Source organism: Tenrec ecaudatus, chromosome 17 (genome assembly GCF_050624435.1).
Source record: "Tenrec ecaudatus isolate mTenEca1 chromosome 17, mTenEca1.hap1, whole genome shotgun sequence".
Lineage (NCBI taxonomy): Eukaryota > Metazoa > Chordata > Mammalia > Afrosoricida > Tenrecidae > Tenrec > Tenrec ecaudatus.
The window spans coordinates 47,724,340-47,746,520 of NC_134546.1; the positions used below are offsets into that span (position 1 = coordinate 47,724,340).

Below are 22,181 nucleotides of genomic sequence, written 5' to 3' on the forward strand. Positions count from 1 at the left end.
AAATCCTTCACATTCCTGCACCTTTGACAAGTACTTCATAAACTTAACACTTCACCAGGGTTTTGTTAAGATTCTTCATAAGGTGCCATCCTTTAATATCCTTCCATGCTGTTGCAGAAGCATAAAATACATCTTTAAGATCAAAAGAAGCTTGAAATTTCCACACACTGCAGTCAGAAATCATTAATTTGAGGGGGAGAGATGCCCAATAATCCACTCTTGAACTTCTGGATGACACCTTGATTCATTGATTGGATTAAAGAAGTCCTTTTTGCAGGCAGGTAGGTGACAAAGCTGTTTCCACAAATTCACCAGAAGCTGGAGGATGTCCTCTACAGGTATCTAAGAAAATAATTATTTAGCGGACTCTAGACATTCTAAAGATTCCTTCATGCCCAGCATCCTGAGTAAAACCAAGCCCACTGCTATTGGGTCAGATCCACTTTTAGTGACACTATAGGACTGAGTACAATTGCCCCTGAGGCTACAATCTTTACAAAGCAAACTGCCTTCTAATTTCTTCAGTAGCATTAAAATGATAGGCTTTCTTTGGATTGATGACTACTTTTACCATCTCTATTGCTGCTTGAAACCATTCAAAATATGGATGGTGTTAATTAAGTAGGATCCCTTTAAGATAACTTTACCCCAGTCAGTCAAGGATTAATTAGACTTCTGAGCTATAACATCATTAATAGAGGTCAGTTCTTGTCTCCTTTTCAGTCAGGTGAGCTGGGTCATACAAACTTCAGTCACAGAGCTATTAAGAGAGCTACATCACTCTCAGATATGACTCACTTTGCCAATCAGTTGATCTGATTTTTTATATAGATCCACTCTAGAGCAGGCTATGGGTATGAGGCCATTGGAACTTTCTGGAAGGCATTTTAATTATTTAGGCTTTGTAATATTAAACTAAGTATCTGCTACACATTTCAAAATCAACTCTTACTGAGGAATATATTTTATCAAACCAAATCTGTTGCTGTGGAATCTGATTTCAATGGTAGGCAAACTCAGTTACAGAAAACTGCGCCACAGGGTTTTCTTGGGAGTAAATCATCATGAATTGGAGTCAACTGGAAGGTAGTGAACCACCGTTTTTATAGAAGCAGGTCACCAGGCCTTTCTTCCATGGAGCAGCTGAATGGGTTGGAACTGCTACCTTTACATTAAGCAGCTGATTATTATCCAAAGAAGATACAAGATGATATTGTTGCTGAGAAATGCATAGAGCAAGCTACAAAATGTCGAATCATGCAAGATCCTGTAGGCATTCTGAATTTTGCCACAGGAGTAATCTTATAAAAGATAGTTTGTTCTCAGTCTACCTTAGTAAAATCTATCACTGAAAATACTAAAAAATATTTTCTAGACTCTCATGTATCCAGCCAAGCTATTTACATAGCTCTATACTTGTTTCTTTTCTGAGTGATTGTTGTCTTAAAAAGTAGCTGGAACCTCTTGTAAAATGCTGAGTAGTAATCATTCTTCCTGACTTTAATGAAGATGCAGCCTAAGTTGGGTGTTGTTTGTTTTAAATGGAACAGGTGTTCAACTATATCAAATGTTTTTTGCAGTTACTGAGTTGAGCATATAGGATATTCCCCCTTTATTTTAGTTATATGATGAATCACCTAGATTTTCACATTTCTTTGGGGTTTTGTTGTTTGGTTTGGGGAGTGCAATTGAGCACTGTCTGTAAAATGGCATTTTCCTAGAGAACCCATGAAAGTTATGTGTTTGTAAGAGAAATCATTAAGCCCCACTGTTCTGTTTCTCCTAAGAAGAGACTTAGGTGGGTGGAGCAAAGCTGCCATATGTACCTATAATTATCATTTTCACTTTAGCAAGCTCTGTTAAAATTAGAATCTATGATTCTGATGCCACTTGATGCCAGCAGAGCATGTAAGACCCTTCCTAATCCAGAGCAGCACTGTCCAGTGGGACTTTTTACAAAGATGGAAATGCTCTCTGATATGTTCAGTCCAGTACAAGAACCAGTAGCCACATGTGGCCTTTTAGGAGATGAAATGTAGCGAGTACACTGAGGATAAATGGATTTTCCGTTTTAATTAAGTTTCATTTTAATGTACATAGGCCCATGTGGCTAATGGTTGTTTTGTTGCACAGCACAGATTTAGAATCCAGGTCCTAAATTTCACTTTCTCCTCCTCCATATCATGATTCCTCATACCATGGCTATGAATTCATTATTTTATGTTCTATAATTATACCATATTTTTATGTTTTTCTTTAGCATGCCTTTCCCCTTCTTACCAACCACCTGGCACATTTTGACTTACCTCTTACTTAGTATTCTATTTAGATATATTCTAATTGTGAAGCCTCCCTGCCTTAGCATTCTTCCCCGGTGAACTAGGGATCTCTTCCTCAATGCTCTCATTACACTCAGCCTTGTTAATTTACTTGCCTTCTGTTTATCACGGAGATTATGCCCCACTGTCTTATAAGTGTAATAGTGAGGCCAAATCTTACATATTTCTTTTTTCTCAGGTTTTAGAACTTGGCGAGTTCTCCAAAAATACCTGTCTTTCAGTAGGGGTTAATCAGTAGCATATAGGAATAGACATGGGACAATCATGAAACAGTAAAGAGGTTTTGCATAATTTGGGGGAAGAACAGGAGTGGGAGAAGAATGGGAAAAGTCATGTTAGTTAGGCCAAGGGGACCCATGTAGGTTTGCTTAATTGAAATGGACAATGAGCATGATTTAAGGCCAGTAAAGAATATCATGGAAGCATCTTTTTAGAGAATCTTATCAAGATTTAGGCTAGTTTGAGTGTGGTGGAACATCATGTTGGGGTGACAACTTACTGCGGTTGGAGCACACAGCAGTAAGGCCCTGGACTAAAGAGGTCTCCCAAAGCCTAGGTGTACTCACAGAAGGGAACAGCATTCCTCTCTTTAGAAAGGACTCCTTGCTAAGGAAATTTGTCTGGCTCTTCCTTGTGAATGTGACCAGCTCTATAGTGGAGAGCAAGGTGCCTGTGTTAGTCTAGGTAGACCAAGGAAACAAATCATTTACACTCATATGTGTAAGAGAGAACTTTATATCAAGGAGAAATTTTATATTGAGAAAACAGCCCAGGCCAGAACAAATCCATAAGTCCTATATTAGCCTATATGTCTGATACAAGTATGTAAATTCCTCTTCAGGCTCACACAACAAATGCAGGAAGATCACAAGCCAGTGAGTGGAAAGTCTTGTGGATTCAGTGGCGGTGGAGGCATCTCAGCGCTGGTGTGGGTCTCCACATGACTCCTCCAGTTCCAGGGCTCTGGCTCCATCAGTGTAGCTCCGTGTGACTTGTCAACAGGAATGTCTCCCAGGGAGATAAGCAGAGAGAGTGTATCTGGCCTCCAGTGAGCTATTTATCAATGTTGCGCCTCCAAATGAAGTCACCAAGCTATGATCTAATTGACAGGCTAGCTCTACCCCTTTGCAAGCTGACAGGAGATTATGTAACTACAACAGAACCTTTGTGAGGTTTACAAGGGAAAATTGAGTAGATACAGGAAGTAACAAAGTTTATAATAAGCTGGTAGAAAAGTCCCAAAGAGTCAATATTAGATAAAGGAAAGATTTGGTAGGCTAGCAATAGTGATTGAGAATGGAAATAAATTTCTTTTTCTGGGAAAAATCTCTGGATAAAGTTAACAGGTGACTAGGACTTACAACACAGTCTGGGACAGTAGAATGAAGGAAGAAAAGGATTCGTTGACATAGAATAGTAGGAACAGGAGAGTTGGAAATTAAAGATTATAAATTGAAAGTAAATGGACAAGAAAGACCACAGCAGGCATCACTCGTCTTTTGAGAGGGAGGAATGAATTGGAGAGTAGGACAGGAATTCCAGCATGATCAAATGCACGTCCTTTCGTGATTGGGTGGCCTTTTTATGCTGGAAGAAGGTACGGAAGGAAAGAAGGAAGTGCAAAGGTGCATAAGAAGCTTGGGGAATGCTCTAGACCAGCGGTTCTCAATCTGTGGGTCACGACCCTTTTGGGAGTGGAATGACCCTTTCACAGGGGTTACTTGATTCTAAACAGTAGCAAATTACAGTTATGAAGTAGCAACAAAAATAATTTTATAGTTGGGCGGCCACCACCACAAGATGAGGAACTGTATTAAAGGGTCGCAGTATTAGGAAGGTGGGGAACCACTGCTCTAGACAAAGACTACATGAGTTAGTTTTAGAGAGGAAAAAGAAAGATTACTTCTTTCTCAGGCCTGTTGAAGAGTTAAATTCTTAGATTTGAAAGATGAAGCAGGGAAGAAATACCAGAACCTCAAATGTAACTGTTAAAATGTCTTTGTTTTCTCCTATAGCCAACAATGTAAATGGAGTGCCTTCCAGAGGTGGAGGAGCTGCTGGGAGTAGCAGTCAAACAACTCCACTGTTTGAAACCTACTCAGACTGGGACAGAGAAATCAAGAGGACGGGTGCCTCTGGGTGGAGAGTTTGTTCAATTAATGAGGGTTATATGATATCTACTTGGTGAGTCTAATTTTAACAATTTTATTTATAAATGGAACATATTTTATATGAATAATAAACTATTACCATTTGATAAAAGAAGCTAACCATTATTAACTCAAGGTCAGAAGCTCAAACCCACCAGCTACTCTTAGGGGGAGAAATCAGGGTGCCTGCTTACATGAAGATTACAGTCTCAGAATCTCTAAGCTGCTCTGCTCTGTCTTAAGAGGTAGAATCTTGTGGTGGGTTTAGTTAGTTGGTCATTGATAACTGAAAGGTTGCAGTTAGCAGAGTGCTTATTTTTAATCAAGTGTTTTAATTATTTTATGTGGAATAAAAATCATATGACAATATCATTTGAAAGAAATATACAGCTGTTTCTTGCTATCTCCTATAATCCAGTTAATGTTCATTTGCATTTGTAGATTATAAATTTCTTGTACAATTAGTTTGTTCAGAGCAGGATCTAAGCAGCGTCTTCATGATAAATGTGCTTGATAGAACTCTTAAGCCTTTTACTCTGTAACCATCTTTCTACCCATCTTTCATGATGAATAGCTTGAGATAACTCTTAAGCTTTTTTTGATCTGTGACTATCTCTTTCTACCCATCTCTTGACCTAACATTTATATTTTGACAAAAACTCAGTTATTTGTTCAATACAATTTTATACATTTTTAGATAATGCCTTTGCGCCAGCGCTACTTATTTATTCGTTCATTTATTTATTCATTATCTGTTTACAGGGTCATTTTAAATAACAAAATTACCAATAAAAACGGAAGCCAGGAAAAACATGTGTGACATTATATAGACCCACAAAAAGAATATTTGTTGATAGCATGAGCTAAAATAAGGCAAAGCATCACCTTGTTCCACCTCAGCTGGGACTATGCATTCGTAGACTCATTTTCTGCTCCTCTGTGCATAACTACAACTGTTTCTAGTATTGCTTTGGGGTTGCAACTACATTTTAGCAGGTAGACATATTTGCAAATATGTAAACTATAAATAATGAAGATTTTATGTAATGGTTTTATCTGCCACAAAATGATTTTCTTTAAGGAGCAAGATCATTACCCAGATCTCTTATTTCATAGGGGTTTCTTATTAGACATTTTAATTCTGTTGTTTCTTTCTGTGAAACTTTTCTGTCAGACCTGTGATACCCTAAAATATGCATACAGTTTATACAAAGCAGTATACATAATTACTTTCCTCCCTTGATTTAAGAATAATGACCTTGCTTGCTAGACCTCTAAAAGAAGTAACCAGGAAGAGTTACTTGATTTGCGTGTTTTTTTTTCTTTTGGGCATGGGGGTTTGTTCATTTGTTTCAGTGTCATTTTATACTCATTAATTTTTTAATGTTTTTATTTTAATATCTTAAAAGTCCTCATTAGTTTTTCAGATAAAGCAGTTTTTAGAGGAAAACTTTTTCGTTGGTTGTTCTAGTCCCAAAGACTTCTACCAGAGTTCAGAGGAAAGTGCTTTGGAGCACATAATCTGGGTTCTTTTGCCTCGTTTGCATTACGTGTAACCAACATGCTCCTCTGTATTCGGAGAAGCTGGTGACAGGGCCTGGCTAGCCCGGGTATGAACCTGCCCAATCCTGGTGACTGCGAGAAGGGAGAGGGGGCGGGCACTACGCCTGTCCGAGGAATGACGCCCTAAGGTGTTACTATCCCCTTGGCTCTGGGAAAATACAGAAAGGGGAGGTCATATGAAGGGAGACAAGGCTTCTTAGTAGATTCGTGAGTGATTTGTTTTACTTACCTATAGCTTGTCAAGAAGGTAAAGGTGGTTATGTTTTTCAGAATCTGTATACGTTTGACTAATACACATTCCGGAAAGTATTTTTCCCCCGCTACAGATTTAAACTTTGTGAGAGTTAATCACATCTCTTACATTCTAGTTGGAAATATTTGGGATGCTAGTGGGGCGCACGTAAAGTAGGGACAAATATGTTTAATTCTGTGGACGTGTGTAAGACTCATTCAATCTGTTTTTTTCTCTTCAGTCTTCCAGAATACTTTGTAGTACCAAGTTCTTTAGCAGATCAAGATCTAAAGATCTTTTCCCATTCATTTGTTGGAAGAAGGATGCCAGTAAGTGATCCCGAGTGGGTTTAGTGAATACTAATGTACGATTATTTTAGCCAGTTTAATCAGGCGTGTGCTTCTCTCCTAGTTGTGGTGTTGGAGTCACAGTAATGGTAGTGCTCTGGTGAGAATGGCTGTTATAAAAGATGTATTACAACAGAGGAAAATTGATCAAAGGTAATCATGAAATGGTCGTTGTTCCTTTAGAAATTTGTATTTGTGATAAATAACTTAAATACTATATACTCTCTAGGGTACCTTAGAAATGGGAAGAATTAAACACTTGGCAACTAACTGAAAATTTGGTAGTTCAAGCCCACTGAAAGGCATCTCAGAAGAAAGGCCTGGCAGTCTGTTTCTGAAAGGTCACCACTTTGAAAACTCCCTACTAGTTGAAAACAATATAGTCTTGTAAGTTAGTTGACATCATATTTCTTATGTAATAATTGTTCTTTTTAAATCAGTTTTTAAAGTAGTAAAATTAACATTCAATTTACACTGTAGTTATTTGGTTTATAAGAAATTTCAGGATCTTAAGTGCTGGCATCTTCGATAACAAGCCATCATTTGCCTTTAGTGTATTTTTATAGTGTAGTGATTTCCAGTTGAGAGACTTCCAAATGAATGGAGTTTTTCTTGTAGTTCAATGTACTTTATGTAAGTGAAGCCACAATAGCTTATAAAATGGTTTTAATTCATCACAATAAACAAGTTTGGCATCATTTGCTAAAGTCACCAATAACCTTCATGCCAATGAAGTTAGTGGGCCTATTTCATTCTTCTTTGGCTAAGCAGTGACTGAGAAATGACAAGCCCTCTGGGCTCTTGACTTCTCCTGAAGTTCCTCTTCCTTGCTATTCTCTACTCCACGCGTCTGTCGGCATCTCCCCAGCCATTACATAGAACCTAGCTAAAGCCACTTTCTCTTCTGATTCTGTGTTCCTTCCTTAAAGATTTTCACCCTACCGGTGGTTTTAGTGACCATCTGCTTGCTACTGACCATCAAATTTATACTCATGAAGACAGAGGTCTTACTTGCCTTGCTCATCTTAGCTTTTAGAGCAGAGCCAGGCTGCGAGTATATGCTTAATAAGTAGATGTTGCTTAAATAAATGTATACTGACTAAAAGATTTTGTCTTTATTAGGATTTGTAATGCAATAATTAAAAGTCATCCACAGAGAAGTGATGTTTACAAATCGGATTTGGATAAAGTCTTGCCTAATATCCAAGAAGTACAGGCGGCATTTGTAAAACTTAAGCAACTATGTATTAATGGTAATTTCATTGTTATTTAAATGTACATATATATGAATGGGAAGCAGAATTTTATGAACCATTCAAGAAGAGTAATACACCTTAAATGTGTTGAAATAGGTATATTTAGGGAGAGACGCATTGAAATACTTACACAAATTCATTGTGAGAGAATATGAGAACCGCGTAAGTGAAGTTTAATCATTAAAGATAAAATGGAATGCTTTGATAAAATAATTTAGTAAATAGAACAACATATTACCTTATAGACAGTTTTACTAAGATTTTAATATATACCATTATATTTTTGAGAAATGTGACTTGACATGAATATTAAGTAGAACCATGTTGTATAGTTCATGTCACCTCAACTCTAATATATCTGAGTATACTCTTACCGAGTGCCTTCAGTGTACACTGGAAGGAAGGGATACAATAAGCATATTTAGTGTAAAATATGTTATACTAGAATTGTGTGCATAATTATCTCTATGCTACCTCTGAACTAGAGAAACAATTGTGAATGAGGAGTGGGAGTTTGCCACAAGGAGAGATCTGAGAACGTTACTTTCATTGTGTTGTTGTTGTTGTTAGATGTCTGTGAGCTAGTTCCAACTCACAGCCACCCTCTTTACAACAGAATAAAACACCACCTAGTGCTCCATTCTCACAATTGTTCAAATGTTTGAGGCCATTGTTGCAGCCACTGGGTCTGTCCATCATGTCTAGGACCTTCCTCCTTTATGCTGCCTCTCCATTTCCAAGTATAGTATTCTTCTCCTGATAACATGTCTAAAGTACATGAGACAGATCTGTTTGTTATTTTGGGAGTCTGTGGTATTTCTAATATTTCTCCTTCAAAACACTCCAAATGCATTGATTTTTCGTTGGCCTTCCATATTCAATGTCCATCTCCTAGAATAACAAGGGGCAAGGAGGTGGGTTTAAAAGAAAACACAGTGACATAAATGATTGTCAGAAGTCCAGTAAATTGAATGTAACTGAAGCCTAGGATTTGTAAGATGAGAGGCAGCTTGAGGTGGACCAGGACATGACTGCAAGGAAATCTGAACCATGCCAGGAAGGTGTTCTCTCAGTGCTGCAGGTACAGCCAGTTCTACAGTCTTGCCATACAGTTACTCAGTTCTATACTCTCTTTCTGTAAGAATGCTGTTTTGCATCTGATTGAGGGGACGATAAAGCAGAGGCAGAGCAAGCCTTTCAGAAGGGACGCCTGTGGTTTAGAGGTTTGGGACAGTGTTGAGAGTAGGAAGAACCAGGTTCAGGGCATAGTTTGACAGGAATGACCTTCTGGTCATTGACTCTTGGAAGGTCAAATTGTTGGTACTGCCTGAGGTTTCCCTGAGAGAGCCAAAAGAGAAGATGGAGGCCTAAAGGGACGCTGTATTTGGCTTTTTTATAGAATTATAGATTGTCATCAAATATTTGTTTTGTGTTATTGAAATTGAAAATTCATGATTCTTTTGGTTTTTTAAAAAACATGTTTGAAACTAGTCCATGTGCTACGAAAGCACTGAGATCAGTTTCAATGTTACTTTTTCTCCTTTTGTAACCACTCAGACTAGTGGTTAGATCTGATGAAGGAAGCTGAAAGATTTCATAGGGTTTGCAAGGCTTTGACCACCCCACCCCTTTTTATTTGTGGAGTGTCACACAAACAACACAGTTGCACAGCCTGACTCATCAGAAAAGTGATGCTAGCCCAGTAAGTCTCCCATATATGTGGCCCTTTCTTTTTTATCCCCTTCATGATACTTTTTTTAAATTGGGCCCTCTTGCAGCTCTCATCACAATCCATACACATATCCATGTGTCAAACACACTTGTACATATGTTGTCATCATCCTTCTCAAAATGTTTTCTTTCTATTTGAGCCCTTGGTATCAGCTCCTCATTTTTTCTCTCCTCCCTTCCCCCATGTCCCCTTGATAATTTATAAATTAATTCCTTTTTTTCCCTCTTGTCTTACACCGACCGCTGTCTCCCCTCACCCACTTCTCTGCTGCCCATCCCCCAGAGAGGGGAGCCATGGGTCGATTAGTATGATTGGTTCCCTCTAACCCCCCCTCCTTCCCTTACCCTCCTAGTATTGCTGCTCCCCTTGTTTTGGTCCTGAGGGGTTTATCTGTCCTGGATTTCCTGTGCTGCGAGCTCCCATCTGGGCCAGTGTACATGTTTCAGTCTAGCCAGATTTGTAAGATAGAATTAGGGTCATGATACTGGAAGGTTGGGGGTGGAAGAAGCATCAAAGACCCAGAGGAAGATTGTGTTTTTCATGTTATATATTGTACTCTATATTGTACCCTGACTGGCTCCTCTCTTCCTTGTGGCCCTCTGACAGGGGTGTCCAACATAATACTTTGTTAAAGCCAACTTTCAAATGTTAAAACTATGATGTGTCTGTTAACTGTGATAGAGATCTACTATTAAGTTTAAAATACCTAAAGTGTTGTCTGTGTGTGTGTGATATTTATTGCAGAAACTTTTGAAGAAACAGAAGAGAAATGGTTATCTTCACTGGAGAATACTCGGTGGTTAGAATATATAAGGTTTGTACAGCCTCTTTCCTTTTACTTTCTTGGACTTTATTTTGAAATAATTATAGATTCACAGCGAGTTGTAAAAATAACACAAAACAAATATTTGATGACATTCTATAATTCTGCAAAAAAGCCAAATACAGCATTCCTTCAGGCCTCCATCTTCTCTTTTGGCTCTCTCAGGGAAACCTCAGATAGGTTCACTCATTCCCCCCAAAAGTAGCATTATCTTATATAAGTAGAGTACAATATCACAACCAGGAAATTGACATTGGTACAAGCTACAGGTTTTAGTCATATTTTTCCTGTTGTACACATGCTCTCGTGTGATATTACATGTATATATAGTTCTGTGAAATATTATCACTTTGCAAATTTATGTAACTACCCCCACAGTCATACACAGGACTCCATTACCACAAAGTGGCCCCCTACTGCCCCTTTATAATTATATCACCTCATGCTCATCCCTAACCCTTAGCACAATAATTATTTCACCATATTTATAATTTTGTCATTTCTAGGATATTGTATATCTAAATTCTTTGCTGCTTATAAAGGGTTAATTAATTTTCCAGATGTCAAAAAAATCAGAAAATAGAGTTTCTTGAATAATCATGTAAATACTGAAGAAGCTCTTAAAAATTATTGAAAAGACACTATATATAGTGAAAAGTTGGATATGCTTGATATCAAGTACTTAAATTCTTGTAATGAAAATTAAAATTTTTATTTATTATTCTCCCTTGCTTTTTCAGGACATTCCTTAAACATTCAGCAGAACTTGTGTGCATACTTGAAAGCAAACATCTCTCTGTAATCTTACAAGGTAATTTTGTAATTTTCAAAGGTAATTAAGCTAGTCACCATAAATACCATGATTATCATTCAGCCAACCTGGGAGATTGAGTATCCACATTCAGGTAAATTACATTAGTCCTACCTATTTCTTACTATAATATCATCAAATACATTCCAAGTTTTGCAAATTATTACATTAAGACACAAACATTGCAAATAGAATAGAAAGAAATGTAACTTTCTGCATTTTATTAATTTTTTCTATTTTGTGGTATGTTTACATCACCCCTAAGTAGATAAGTATTAATGTTGACAAATGGTCCTTAGCATCAAACCTTGCTGTCTTTCTAATTCTTATGACTTTCTTTCCCTTGAGTACGTTACGTTCTGGTTCCTGCTTGACTATGACTCTAAGGAGACAGCTGGTTAGCAGAAATCAATTGAAATGAAAAGTCCATAATGTAAATTTTGTCTAGTATTTGGTAGAAATAAGCTTCACTATAGAAATCTTCCAGTCAATAAATGGATAATTGTACACCAAATAATTTTACAATCTCTATAGTTAATGTTATCTTAATATTCTGTTTTACCTTGCTAGTTTCTAATATCCATTGCAATGGCTATGCAGAACTCAGACAAAATGTATGATTAAAGTATTTAATATGGAAATTTCTGGGTTGTAATGCAAGTGAGAAATGCTGAGGATACAATTATTTATCAGGGCATTCTAGAAAGTTGTTTAAGATTTGCTAATAAATGTGCATCGGCCACTCTGCTGTAAGCCTCAATGTGTAGGCGAGGGTCAGTAGAGCCACCTCCCTGGATGAAGTGCCCAGAGGCATATGAGTCCTGTAAGCCTCAGCCAGAAGGCACTCAGCTCTACTTCTGTGGGTCAGCAAGTCCAACTTCCCCACTAAGTGCAGCACTCCACAGCCTAGCATCCTGCTCTGAGGCACTCTACTTGCTCTGTGGACTGAGAAGTCCATCATCAGGAGGAGGTTCACTGGATCCAGTAGGTTCACTGTCATCTGGATCCATGATGTACACTGTGTATGGATCTTGTAAGATCTCTCTCTCCGGGACTAGATTTCAGCATCAGTCCTTGACTCTGCGCGAGGAAGATTTCACGCCAAAGCCGGGCTCGTGATCCAAGTGAATTTAATGAGAGTTAAAAGAAATTTCAGGTTTTACGCGGCACCCATTGAATTCCTTTGACCATGCGGCCTGGCAGAGCCTGCCCCAGGTCACGCAAGGATCCCTCTCCTCCCACGAAGTCATCCAGACCACCAAGCAAGCCCCTCACCCTCTCGGTTCCTGCCTTTTTAAGGATTCCCGGGGGAGGCGTGGTGAACGACCAGGTCGATCCCATTGGCTGAATTGCAGTCACCTGGCCCAGGTGGGCTGCTCCAGGTGTAACGCCCATCCGAGCCCATCTCAGCGGGAAAATCCAGCTTTCCTATGCTGGCTCTCCTGGGCATGCATAAATGAACTTCCCAATTCCCTAGGCTAAGCTGCCTAACAATCTTGGGTCCAGAGACAAGTTCCACTCCTGACTCTTCCTGGTAATGAGATGCTTTCGCCTACGTCTCAAAAGGTTCATTTCATACATTGTAGGATGGCACTCCATGGGATTGTGTTCACAATTACTCACAAGAAGAATCCTCTCAGTATCTTCCCCCACATTCTTACCAGACCCATGCAGGGAAAAGTCACTAGGTAGGAGTTAGACAGGTTAGCTAGAAGAGCCACATTGAAAATTCACTGCCTCTGCAATTAATTAACCACTGTTTTATCTATTAGTTTGCCCTACTGTGATGGCTTATGTGTTCTTTGATGCTGAAACCTATGCCACTGGTATTTCGAATATCAACAGGGTGGGCCATTGTGAACACATTTTAGCAGAGCTTCCAGACTAAAAAGAGTCTCGAAAGAAAGAATAGGCTATTCACCTTTGAGGGATTAGTCACTGAAAACCTGTGAGTATTGTAAAATACAGTGCCAGAAAATGAGCTCCTCAAGTTGAATGCATTCAAGATACAACTTGGCAAGAGCTTAAAGTAGAGTTTTCCTTAATGATGAAGATGAAGTAAAAGCTTTCAAGACTTTCACTTGGTGATGGCTCAGTTCACATTGAAAAGAAGCATCTGTATATTCCATGCATGAAAGCCAAGATAGATTACCCTTCAGAAACAGTAATGGGAGCAATGATTCCCTGAGGGTATGAGAAGAGGAGGGGTAGGGATGAGGAAGAGAAAGCTGTTATCACTGATAATTGTATAACCCCACTCAAGGGGAACGAATAACAACTGCAGATGAATGGGTACATTGGATGGTATAAAATATGGGAGAAAATAATATATAATAAGGATTCCTGGAGGGTAGTGTGGGGAAGGAAGGGGATAAAGGGGAAATGATATCAAAGAGTTGAAGAATAAAGAAAATGTTTTTACATACAACTTTCCTCTAGCTCCTAAATGCTTCCACACCCCCACCCCCACCCGCCACTATCATGATCCTAATTCTACCTTACAAATCTGGGTAGACCAGAGGATGTTCACTTGTACAGATAGGAACTGAAAACACAGGGAATCCAGGACAGATGATCCCTTCAGGATCAGTGCTGAGATTGGTGATACTGGGAGGGTAGAGGAAGGGTAGGATGGAAAGGGGAAATTGATTACGAGGATCTTCATATAACCTCCGTTGGGGATGGACAACAGTAAAGTGGGTGAAGGGAGATGTCGGACAGTATAAGATATGACAAAATAATAATTTATAAATTATCAAGGGTTCGTGAGGGAGGAGGGTGTTGGGAGAGAGGGGGAAAATTAGGAGCTGATACCAAGGCCTCAAGCAGAAAGCAAATGTTTTAAGAATGATGATGGCAACAAATGTACAAATGGGCTTGACACATTGGATGGATTATGGTAAGAGTTGTGAGCCCCCAGTAAAATTATTTTTTTATATGAGACTGAATTTATCATCTGTCATGTGGTCTGTCTAGAATAATTCATATGCCCTTGAGTAAAATGTATATTGTATTGTCTGGTGAAGTGTTCTGTATATGTCTCTCAGTTTACATTGTTTTACATTTGTTTACATTGGCTCATGATGTAACTCAGGTCCTCTTTTTCTTCTTGTTACTTGCTGACCTTTCTAGACGTTCTGACCAATATTGTAAGTGGTATATTGAAGTCTCCATTCTCTTGTAGTGCTGTGCATTTCTTCTTTCATCTCTATTAGTGTTATATTTAATTGCAAATGTAATTGTTAAATGCACTTGATTAATTGCCCCTATTATTAGTATTAAAATTCACCTTCATCTCTTCTAACAGATTTTGTCTGAAGGTCTCATTTTTTCTGATGATTGCCAACCCACTTCTCTTTTTGCTGTTTACAAAGAATAACTTTTTTTTCACCTTTAACCTATTAGTGTAATGTGCCTGCCGAAGGTATGTGTCTTGTAAACAGCATACAGTTGGAGCTTTCTTTCATTCTTATTCCTTCCCCCGCTCTGCCTTTTGATTGGAACACTTAGTCCATTTACATTCACTGTAATCACTGATCAGAAAGGACTCCTTTCTGCTGTTTTGGTGTGTGTGTGTGTGTGTGTATTAAGCTGTCTTTGTCCATTTTTTTCTAATACTTTCAGATTGTGCATTTTATTTTTGTGCGCAGTGTGCCATTTTGATGCCCCTTCTCCTTTACTTTTGTGGATATGTGCACATTTTTCAGTGGCTACAATGATTATTAAATCCACTCTCTTGCATTTGTAACATGCTGGGGTAAGTTGACAATACCAAAGTGATGGTATTTTTGCCTCTATGATTGCCTCATATGCTTTTGAAAGTTAGATATTGATAAGGAAGACTGAAGATCTGAACTGTGGTGTCGGTAAAGAATACTGAAAGTACCATGGACTTCCAGAAGAACAAAAAAATCTGTCTTGGAGGTCAGGCCTCCAGAATGCTCCTTAGATTCACGCCCAGAACTCATTTGACGTACTGTGGACGTGTTACAGGAAGAGATCTACCCCTGGAAAAGGACATCATGCTTGGAAATGTAGAACGGCAGTCAAAAAGAACAAAAGTGGGGAACCGATTACAAGGATCTGTATATAACCTCCTCCCTGGGGGATGGGCAACAGAAAAGTTTGGCAGTGTAGGATATGACAAAATAATAATAATTTATAAATTATCAAGGGTTCGTGAGCGAGGGGGGAGTGGGGAGGGAGGGAAAACAAATGAAAAATGAGGAGCTGACTCCAAGAGCCCAAGCAGAAAGCAAATGTTTTCAGAATGATGAAGGCAACGAATGTACAAGTGTGCTTTACATAATTGACGTATGTATGGATTGTGATAGGAGTTGTATGGGCCCCCCAATAAAATGATGTTTTTTAAAAAAGAAGAAAACCCTTAAGATGAATTGAAATGGTAGCTGCAACAATGGGCTCAAACATAATAATTGTCGGGATGGCACAGGATAGGACAGTATCTCATTCCTTTGTCGCTGTTAGTCAGAACCAACTCAGTGCTACTTAACAAGGTAAGGTTGAACTGGGTATAGTATTGATTGACGGGGTTGTTTTTTTTTTCTTTCCGCATTTTAATTATAGGTAGCCCCAGGTTCTGAACATCTGACTTACAGAGAGCTCCTACTTACCCTTTACGTGGTTATAGTATGAGGGGTGAAGCAAACAGAAACATACTCAAAATTTTCAATTTGGTAAATTTACTATGGCAACTGCAGTGGGAAAAACGACCGATCCAAATCTGGAATTGGAGAGTTAGAAGAGGCATAGTGGAGTCCGTTCAGGAACCTGATGTGCAAGCTGGCTTATTTGAAGAACCGTGGGAGAATGACACATTCAAAGTGGTGTGATTCCTGATATGTTTGAGCCGAGCCCCACTGGCTTTAAATGAGACATGTCTACTTGAGATTGTGCTCATAGTCGGAAGGCAAGAGACTCAGTTGCTATACAACAGCCACACTGCTCTTCTATAAGAGTGAGATTCTAACTTTACCTTCTCTGTGGCTGAACCTAGTAGAACTGATCTGAAGCTGTGACAAATTCTTAAGACATAGGAACAGATCATGTTTGTAACCTGGGAGCTACTTCTATATTATTCTTTTGCCTGCTAGTTTTCTCTCTTCTGGGGAGAAACCTGTTCTCACTTATTGAGTTTCTTTTGCTGTTTTTAAAATTCTCTGCTTTTTATTATTTTTAATCTGCTTGGATTTTGCTTACCATCTTATATATATAGATTCATTTCCTTGACCAGGTTCAGAAATTTTTTGTCATTATTTTTTCAAATATTCTACCTGTCCATGCTATTTCTCATCTCCTTCCAGATTTTTCATGACATGTACATTAAATCTCTTGATGTTGCTCCACAATTCTAATAAATTGTGCTGAGTAGTCTTGAGCCTCCATTCTTATTGCTTTTCAATAATGGTGATTCTCTATCCTCTGCTTTACTAATTCTGTTTTCCGCTTACTTATATTTGATGTTAAATCTTTCTATTGTGTTTCTCACTTCTGCTATTTTCTCTTAATTACAACATTCCTGTTCTGTTTCTTTTTTAGAGTGTTACAGTGCAATGAATTTCTTGAAATGGCTCTTCTAGCCATAGCCTTTGTAACGCCCACCACCTAGGTGGTTGTTGGTGCAGATAAGTGCCATCAAGTCACTTCCGAATAACAGCGATCCTGTGCACAACAGAACAAAGCATTGCCTAGTCCTGTACCACCTTCACAAGTGTACTTCTATTTGAACCCATGTTGCAACCATTGTATCAGTCCATCTCATTGAAGGACTTCCTCTTTTATTCTGACCCTCCACTTTACCCATGATGTCCTTCTCCTAATAGCATGCCAAAACTACATCAGAAGAAACCTCATCATGCCTCTAAAGAATATTCTGGCTACACTCCTAAGAATGATTTGTGTGTTCTTCTGGCAGTCTGTGGTACAGTATTCCTCACCAACACCAGTGTTCAAATGCATTGATTTTTCTTTAGTCTTCTTTATTTACTGTCCAACTCTCTGAGGTAAGGCACACCTTAATCCTCAAAGGTTGCTTTTAAACACTTAAAAGTTTTGCGCAGCAGATTTACCTACTGCAGTGCTTCATTTGTCTGATGCTTCGTGAACATTGATTGTGTATACAAGCAAGAAAAAATCCCTAACAAACTAAACTGTTTGTCCATTTTTATCATGATGTTACCTATTGGTCCAGTTGTGAGGAATTTTGATTTCTTTATAGGGAGTTGTGATCCACACTGAGGGCTGCAAGCCTTGACCTTTCACCAGCAAGGGCTTCAAGTCTTCCTCACTTTCAGCAAGCGAGGCTGTGTGTCATCTGCATATCACAAGTTCTTAATAAGCCTTTCTCCCAGTTCTGATACCACACTCTTCACAGAATCCAGTTTCTCTGATTATTTGCTTAACACACAGATTGAGTAGTATGGTGAGAGGATATCACCCCGACACACACCTTTTCTGATTTTAAACTATGCAGTATTTTTTTGTTCTGTTTCTGTAACTGCCTCTTAATTCATGTTCAAGTTCTGCACTAGCACAATGAAGTCTTCTAGAATCCCCCTTCTAATCAAGGCTATCCATAGTAAATAAAACACAAGTAAACATCTTTCTGGTATTCTCTGCTTTAAGCCAAGATATGACAATCACCTTTGATATCCCTTCTTCCACAGCCTCTTCTAAATTCGGCCTGAACCTCTAACAGCTTCTTGTCAATGTACTGCTACAACCATTGTTGGATGGTCTTCAGCAAAATTTTACTTGTGTATGATATCAATGATACTGTTCTTTCATCTATAGTTTGATCTCTTCAAGTCAATTGGCTAAGTAGTTGTTTTCCAAAAATCCTGGTATAGATGAGTGAATGCTTCCAGTGTTTCATCAGCTTATTGAAACATTTCAGTTGTTAGGCCTTCGGGTCATGGAACCTTGTTTGGGGCTAAAGCTTTCCGTGTAATTTGAATTTCTTTTTACAGTACAGTAGATTCTTGCTCTCTCTTGAAATGTTTGAATGTTGGTACTATGACTGTGTATTTTCTTTTGATACTTCCTGCATTGCTCAGTACTTTGCCCATAAAATGTTTCGATCTTGCAGCCTGTGGCTTGAAATGTTTTGTTGTTGTTTTAGTTCTTTCAGTTTAAGATTTGTTGAGCATGTTCTTCCATTTTGCTTTTCTAATTCTAAATCTTTGCCCATTTTGTTATAATATTTTACTTTGTCTTCAACTGCCCTTTGAAATTTTTTGTTCAGGTCTTTGACGTAATAATTTCTTCCATTTGCTATAACTGCTGTACAATTAAGAGCAAGTTTCAGAATCTCTTCTGGCATCTACTTTGATCTTTTCTTTATTTCCTATCTTTTTAATGATGATTTGCTTTATTAATGTATGATGTTCTTGATATCATCCATGGGTCTTCTGTCATTAGTGTTTAATGCATCAACTTCATTCATGAGATGTTCTCAGAATTGAGGTGGAATAGAGTCATGGTCATATTTTAGAGCTCTTATTAAATTGTTTTAATTTTCTTCAACTTCCACCTGAACTGAATGGTCTCTACCATCGCCAGCCCCTGGCCTGGTTGTAGCTGCAAATACTGAGTTTCTCCGTTGTCTTTTCCCACAAGAAGTAATCCATTTGATTTCTGTGTATTCCATCTGGGCAAGTCCATGTGGAGATTTTCACATGTATAGTCGCCTTTTATGTTGTTGAAAAGGTATTTGCAACAAAGAAGTTGTTGGTCTTGAAAAATTCTTTCATGTAATATCCAGCTGTTTTTTGTATCACCAACCCAAATTTTCCAACTACTGTTCCTTCCTCTTTGTTTCTAACTTTGGACATTGCAATCACCGATAATTATCACTGCCTCTTGATTGCATGTTTTATCAATTTCAAACTAAAGTTATTAGAATTCATTAATTTCTTCATCACTAGCTTTAGTGATTGGTGCATAAATTTGAATAATAGTTGTATTGATGAATTTTCTTGCATATACATAGACATTCTCCTATAACAGACATGTTGTACTTCAAGATAGATCTTGAAATATCCTTTTTGATGATGAAGAATCCAACACTATTCGTCTTAATTGTACCATTCAAAGCACAGTAACCCATTTGATTTTCTAATTCAGCATGGCCAGTATCAGGCCATTTCAACTCACTTAACATCTAGAACATCAATCTTTATCAATCGTTCCATTTCATTTTTAACGACTTCCAGGTTTCCTAGATTCATACTCGTACTTTCCAAAGTACATTTATTAACTGATATTTGCAGCTATGTCTTCTTACTTTGAGTCGTGCCCCATCAGCAAATGAAAAGTCCCAAGCTTTACTCCCAAAGGCTTTACTCCAACCATATCAATGTGGTAGATTCTACTTTGAGAAGACAAGCTCTTCCTCAGTCATAATTTAGGTGCCTTCAGACCTGGGGGTAAATAAGGTTTCAGTGGCTCATTCAGCATAAGCGGACAGCCTATCCTGCTTCATTGTCTGTTTTTAGTCTGGAAGTTCTTCTGAAACTTGTTCACTTGCTGGTAATTTAATGCTAGTGACATAATCACAGCAACACACAAGCCACACAGTATGACAAAATTTAACATTGTCATATTCTTCCACTCTGCTCATTACTTGGACTTCTGTAGATGCACTTTCATTCTTTATGATCTTGTTCATTTGAATGGGCTGTTTATCTTTGCACCTTGTATGTTTTTGTTTTTTGAGGTTGTTTTGTTTCTAGGACTCTGGAATTGTTATCATTCTCAATTCTGCCAATAGTCAGTGGTTTTGCCCTCACGAGTTTTTGCAAGAAACTTTGAAAGAAGGCAGGCAGAGCCTTTGGTCTTTGGTTCCCACTTCTGCTTACTGAAGATAGCACCTCTCCTTTCTCATTTGATTAGGACTTGAAAGTTCAGAACTCAGTTTTCATGTGTCTCGCAAACAGAAAACAGAGTCATCAGTCCATCCACCACAGGGCACAGCCACTTTAGAGATATATCAAGCACTTGTCCATCAGGGGCACAATCCCCAATCTCTGGGTATTGCTTCCTCCCTGCTTTACTTTTTGCAGCCACATCTTCTTCATGTGAAAACCTGCAGCCAGAGAGCCTGTGTAAGGAGTATAAACATGGGAAGTATTTTCTATAAGCATTTTCAGGCCCCCAGAAGAAGGACCAGGAGTTGCCCTTAGGTTTTGCCTAAGTCTTCCCTTGTTGTGTGTGGTGTGCTAAAGTTATAGAAGGCACACAAGGCAAACACAGGGAAAGTTACCTTTGTATCAGAAGAGGTGGAGCTAATGCTGACTTCCTAGGGAAGGCACGTAAAGGCTAAAGCAGCCCACAGCAGTCTGGCAGCCGACAGACAGTGGAAGGGAGCTAACAAACTGATCGAGGGATCGGCATTGTTTTCAGAGGGCGGGGACCCTGTATTGATTGGAGGAGATGGGCTCTACTTAAAGAAACCCACTTTCTAGTTACATGGTTGGCGACCTTCTGAAACAATTTTACTGGCCCAGTGGGTCTTCACGGAGGTCTGCTTTGTTGATTTCAGATCCTTTAGTATGTTGGTTATAGGAGCATGACTTCCTACCTCATAGCAACTTGAGCTAGCATTTCTTAGTACTGACTTGCAGTGGCAGGAGTTTGGGGTGAACTGACTCCCAGAGAAACCTACACTTTGATTTCAGAGGCCTAAGCCATTGGGACATCTACCATGTGCACAGAATGTACAGGAAGAATGATGGTTATAGCAGATTCCACTGCAAGGGGCCTTCTGCAGCAGCCTGGCAGTCAACAGTTACAGTGTGGGCTAGGACTGGCTTGCCCAGCAGGTTTGCCTTACCGATTTCAGTGCCACAGCCATAATATGTTGTCTATAGGAGTTGTCAGATGCAATCAAGTCAGTTCCAACTCATAGCGACCCCATGTAAAACAGTGAGACACTACCCAGACCTGCACAAAACCCTACCATCCTGACAATTGTTTGCTCACAATGTTATGCTTCTGTTAGGCCTTCAGGATCTGACAATGTGTCCATGCTGTGTCTAAGATTTTCAGCATCAAATTCCTCCAAAGTGGACAAGCCAAGCCCTTCTTAGTAATCTGTTCTCAGTCTGGAAGCTCTGCTGAAACTGCTCAGTGTGGGTGAGCCTGCTAGTTCATGAAATACAAGTGAAACCATTTCCAGCAACACACAAACTACCACACAGTACAAGAAGCTTACAAGTTTACTATAGGAGAAAACACTACTAAAAACCACTTCCCAGCCCACAGCAGCTTCAGCCAGATGTTCTCGCCATGAACCAGAAGTAGGGGACAAGCTGATCCAAACTCACCTTCAGGGAAATCTGTCCCATTGATTTGGGGAGCCTATGCAAAGGATGTAAAGTCAGGCAGAATTTTTTTTTATTTTTTATTTTAACAATTTATTGGGGCTCATACAATTCTTTTCACAGTTCATACATATACATACATCAATTGTATAAAGCACATCTGTACAGTCTTTGCCCTAATCATTTTTTTCTCTTTTCTTCTTTTACATTTTATTAGGGACTCATACAACTCTTACCACAATCCATACATATATATACATCAATTGTATAAAGCACATCCATACATTCTCTGCCCCAATCATTCTCAAGGCATTTGCTCTCCACTTAAGCCCCTTGCATCAGGTCCTCTTTTTTCCCCCTCCCTCCCCATTCCCCCCTCCCTCATATGCCCTTGGTAATTTATACATCGTTGTTTTGTCATATCTTGCCCTATCCGGAGTCTCCCTTCCCCCCTTCTCTGCTGTCCCTCTCCCAGGGAAGAGGTCACATGTGGATCCTTGTAATCACTTCCCCCTTTCCAACCCACTCACCCTCCACTCTCCCAGCATCGTCCCTCACACCCTTGGTCCTGAAGGTATCATCCAC

General features: G+C 39.0%; 1 protein-coding gene across 1 annotated transcript in view; it reads left to right on the forward strand.

Moving 5' to 3' along the window:
* The window catches only part of MTMR10 (myotubularin related protein 10), an 85,155-nt gene that overhangs the window by 37,985 nt on the left and 24,989 nt on the right, over positions 1 to 22,181 (forward strand). The window contains exons 7-12 of the mRNA XM_075535875.1: positions 4,355 to 4,523; positions 6,526 to 6,613; positions 6,696 to 6,784; positions 7,754 to 7,884; positions 10,364 to 10,433; positions 11,183 to 11,253. Coding sequence (XP_075391990.1) covers positions 4,355 to 4,523; positions 6,526 to 6,613; positions 6,696 to 6,784; positions 7,754 to 7,884; positions 10,364 to 10,433; positions 11,183 to 11,253 — 618 coding nt within the window. The remainder of the gene's footprint in view (positions 1 to 4,354; positions 4,524 to 6,525; positions 6,614 to 6,695; positions 6,785 to 7,753; positions 7,885 to 10,363; positions 10,434 to 11,182; positions 11,254 to 22,181) is intronic.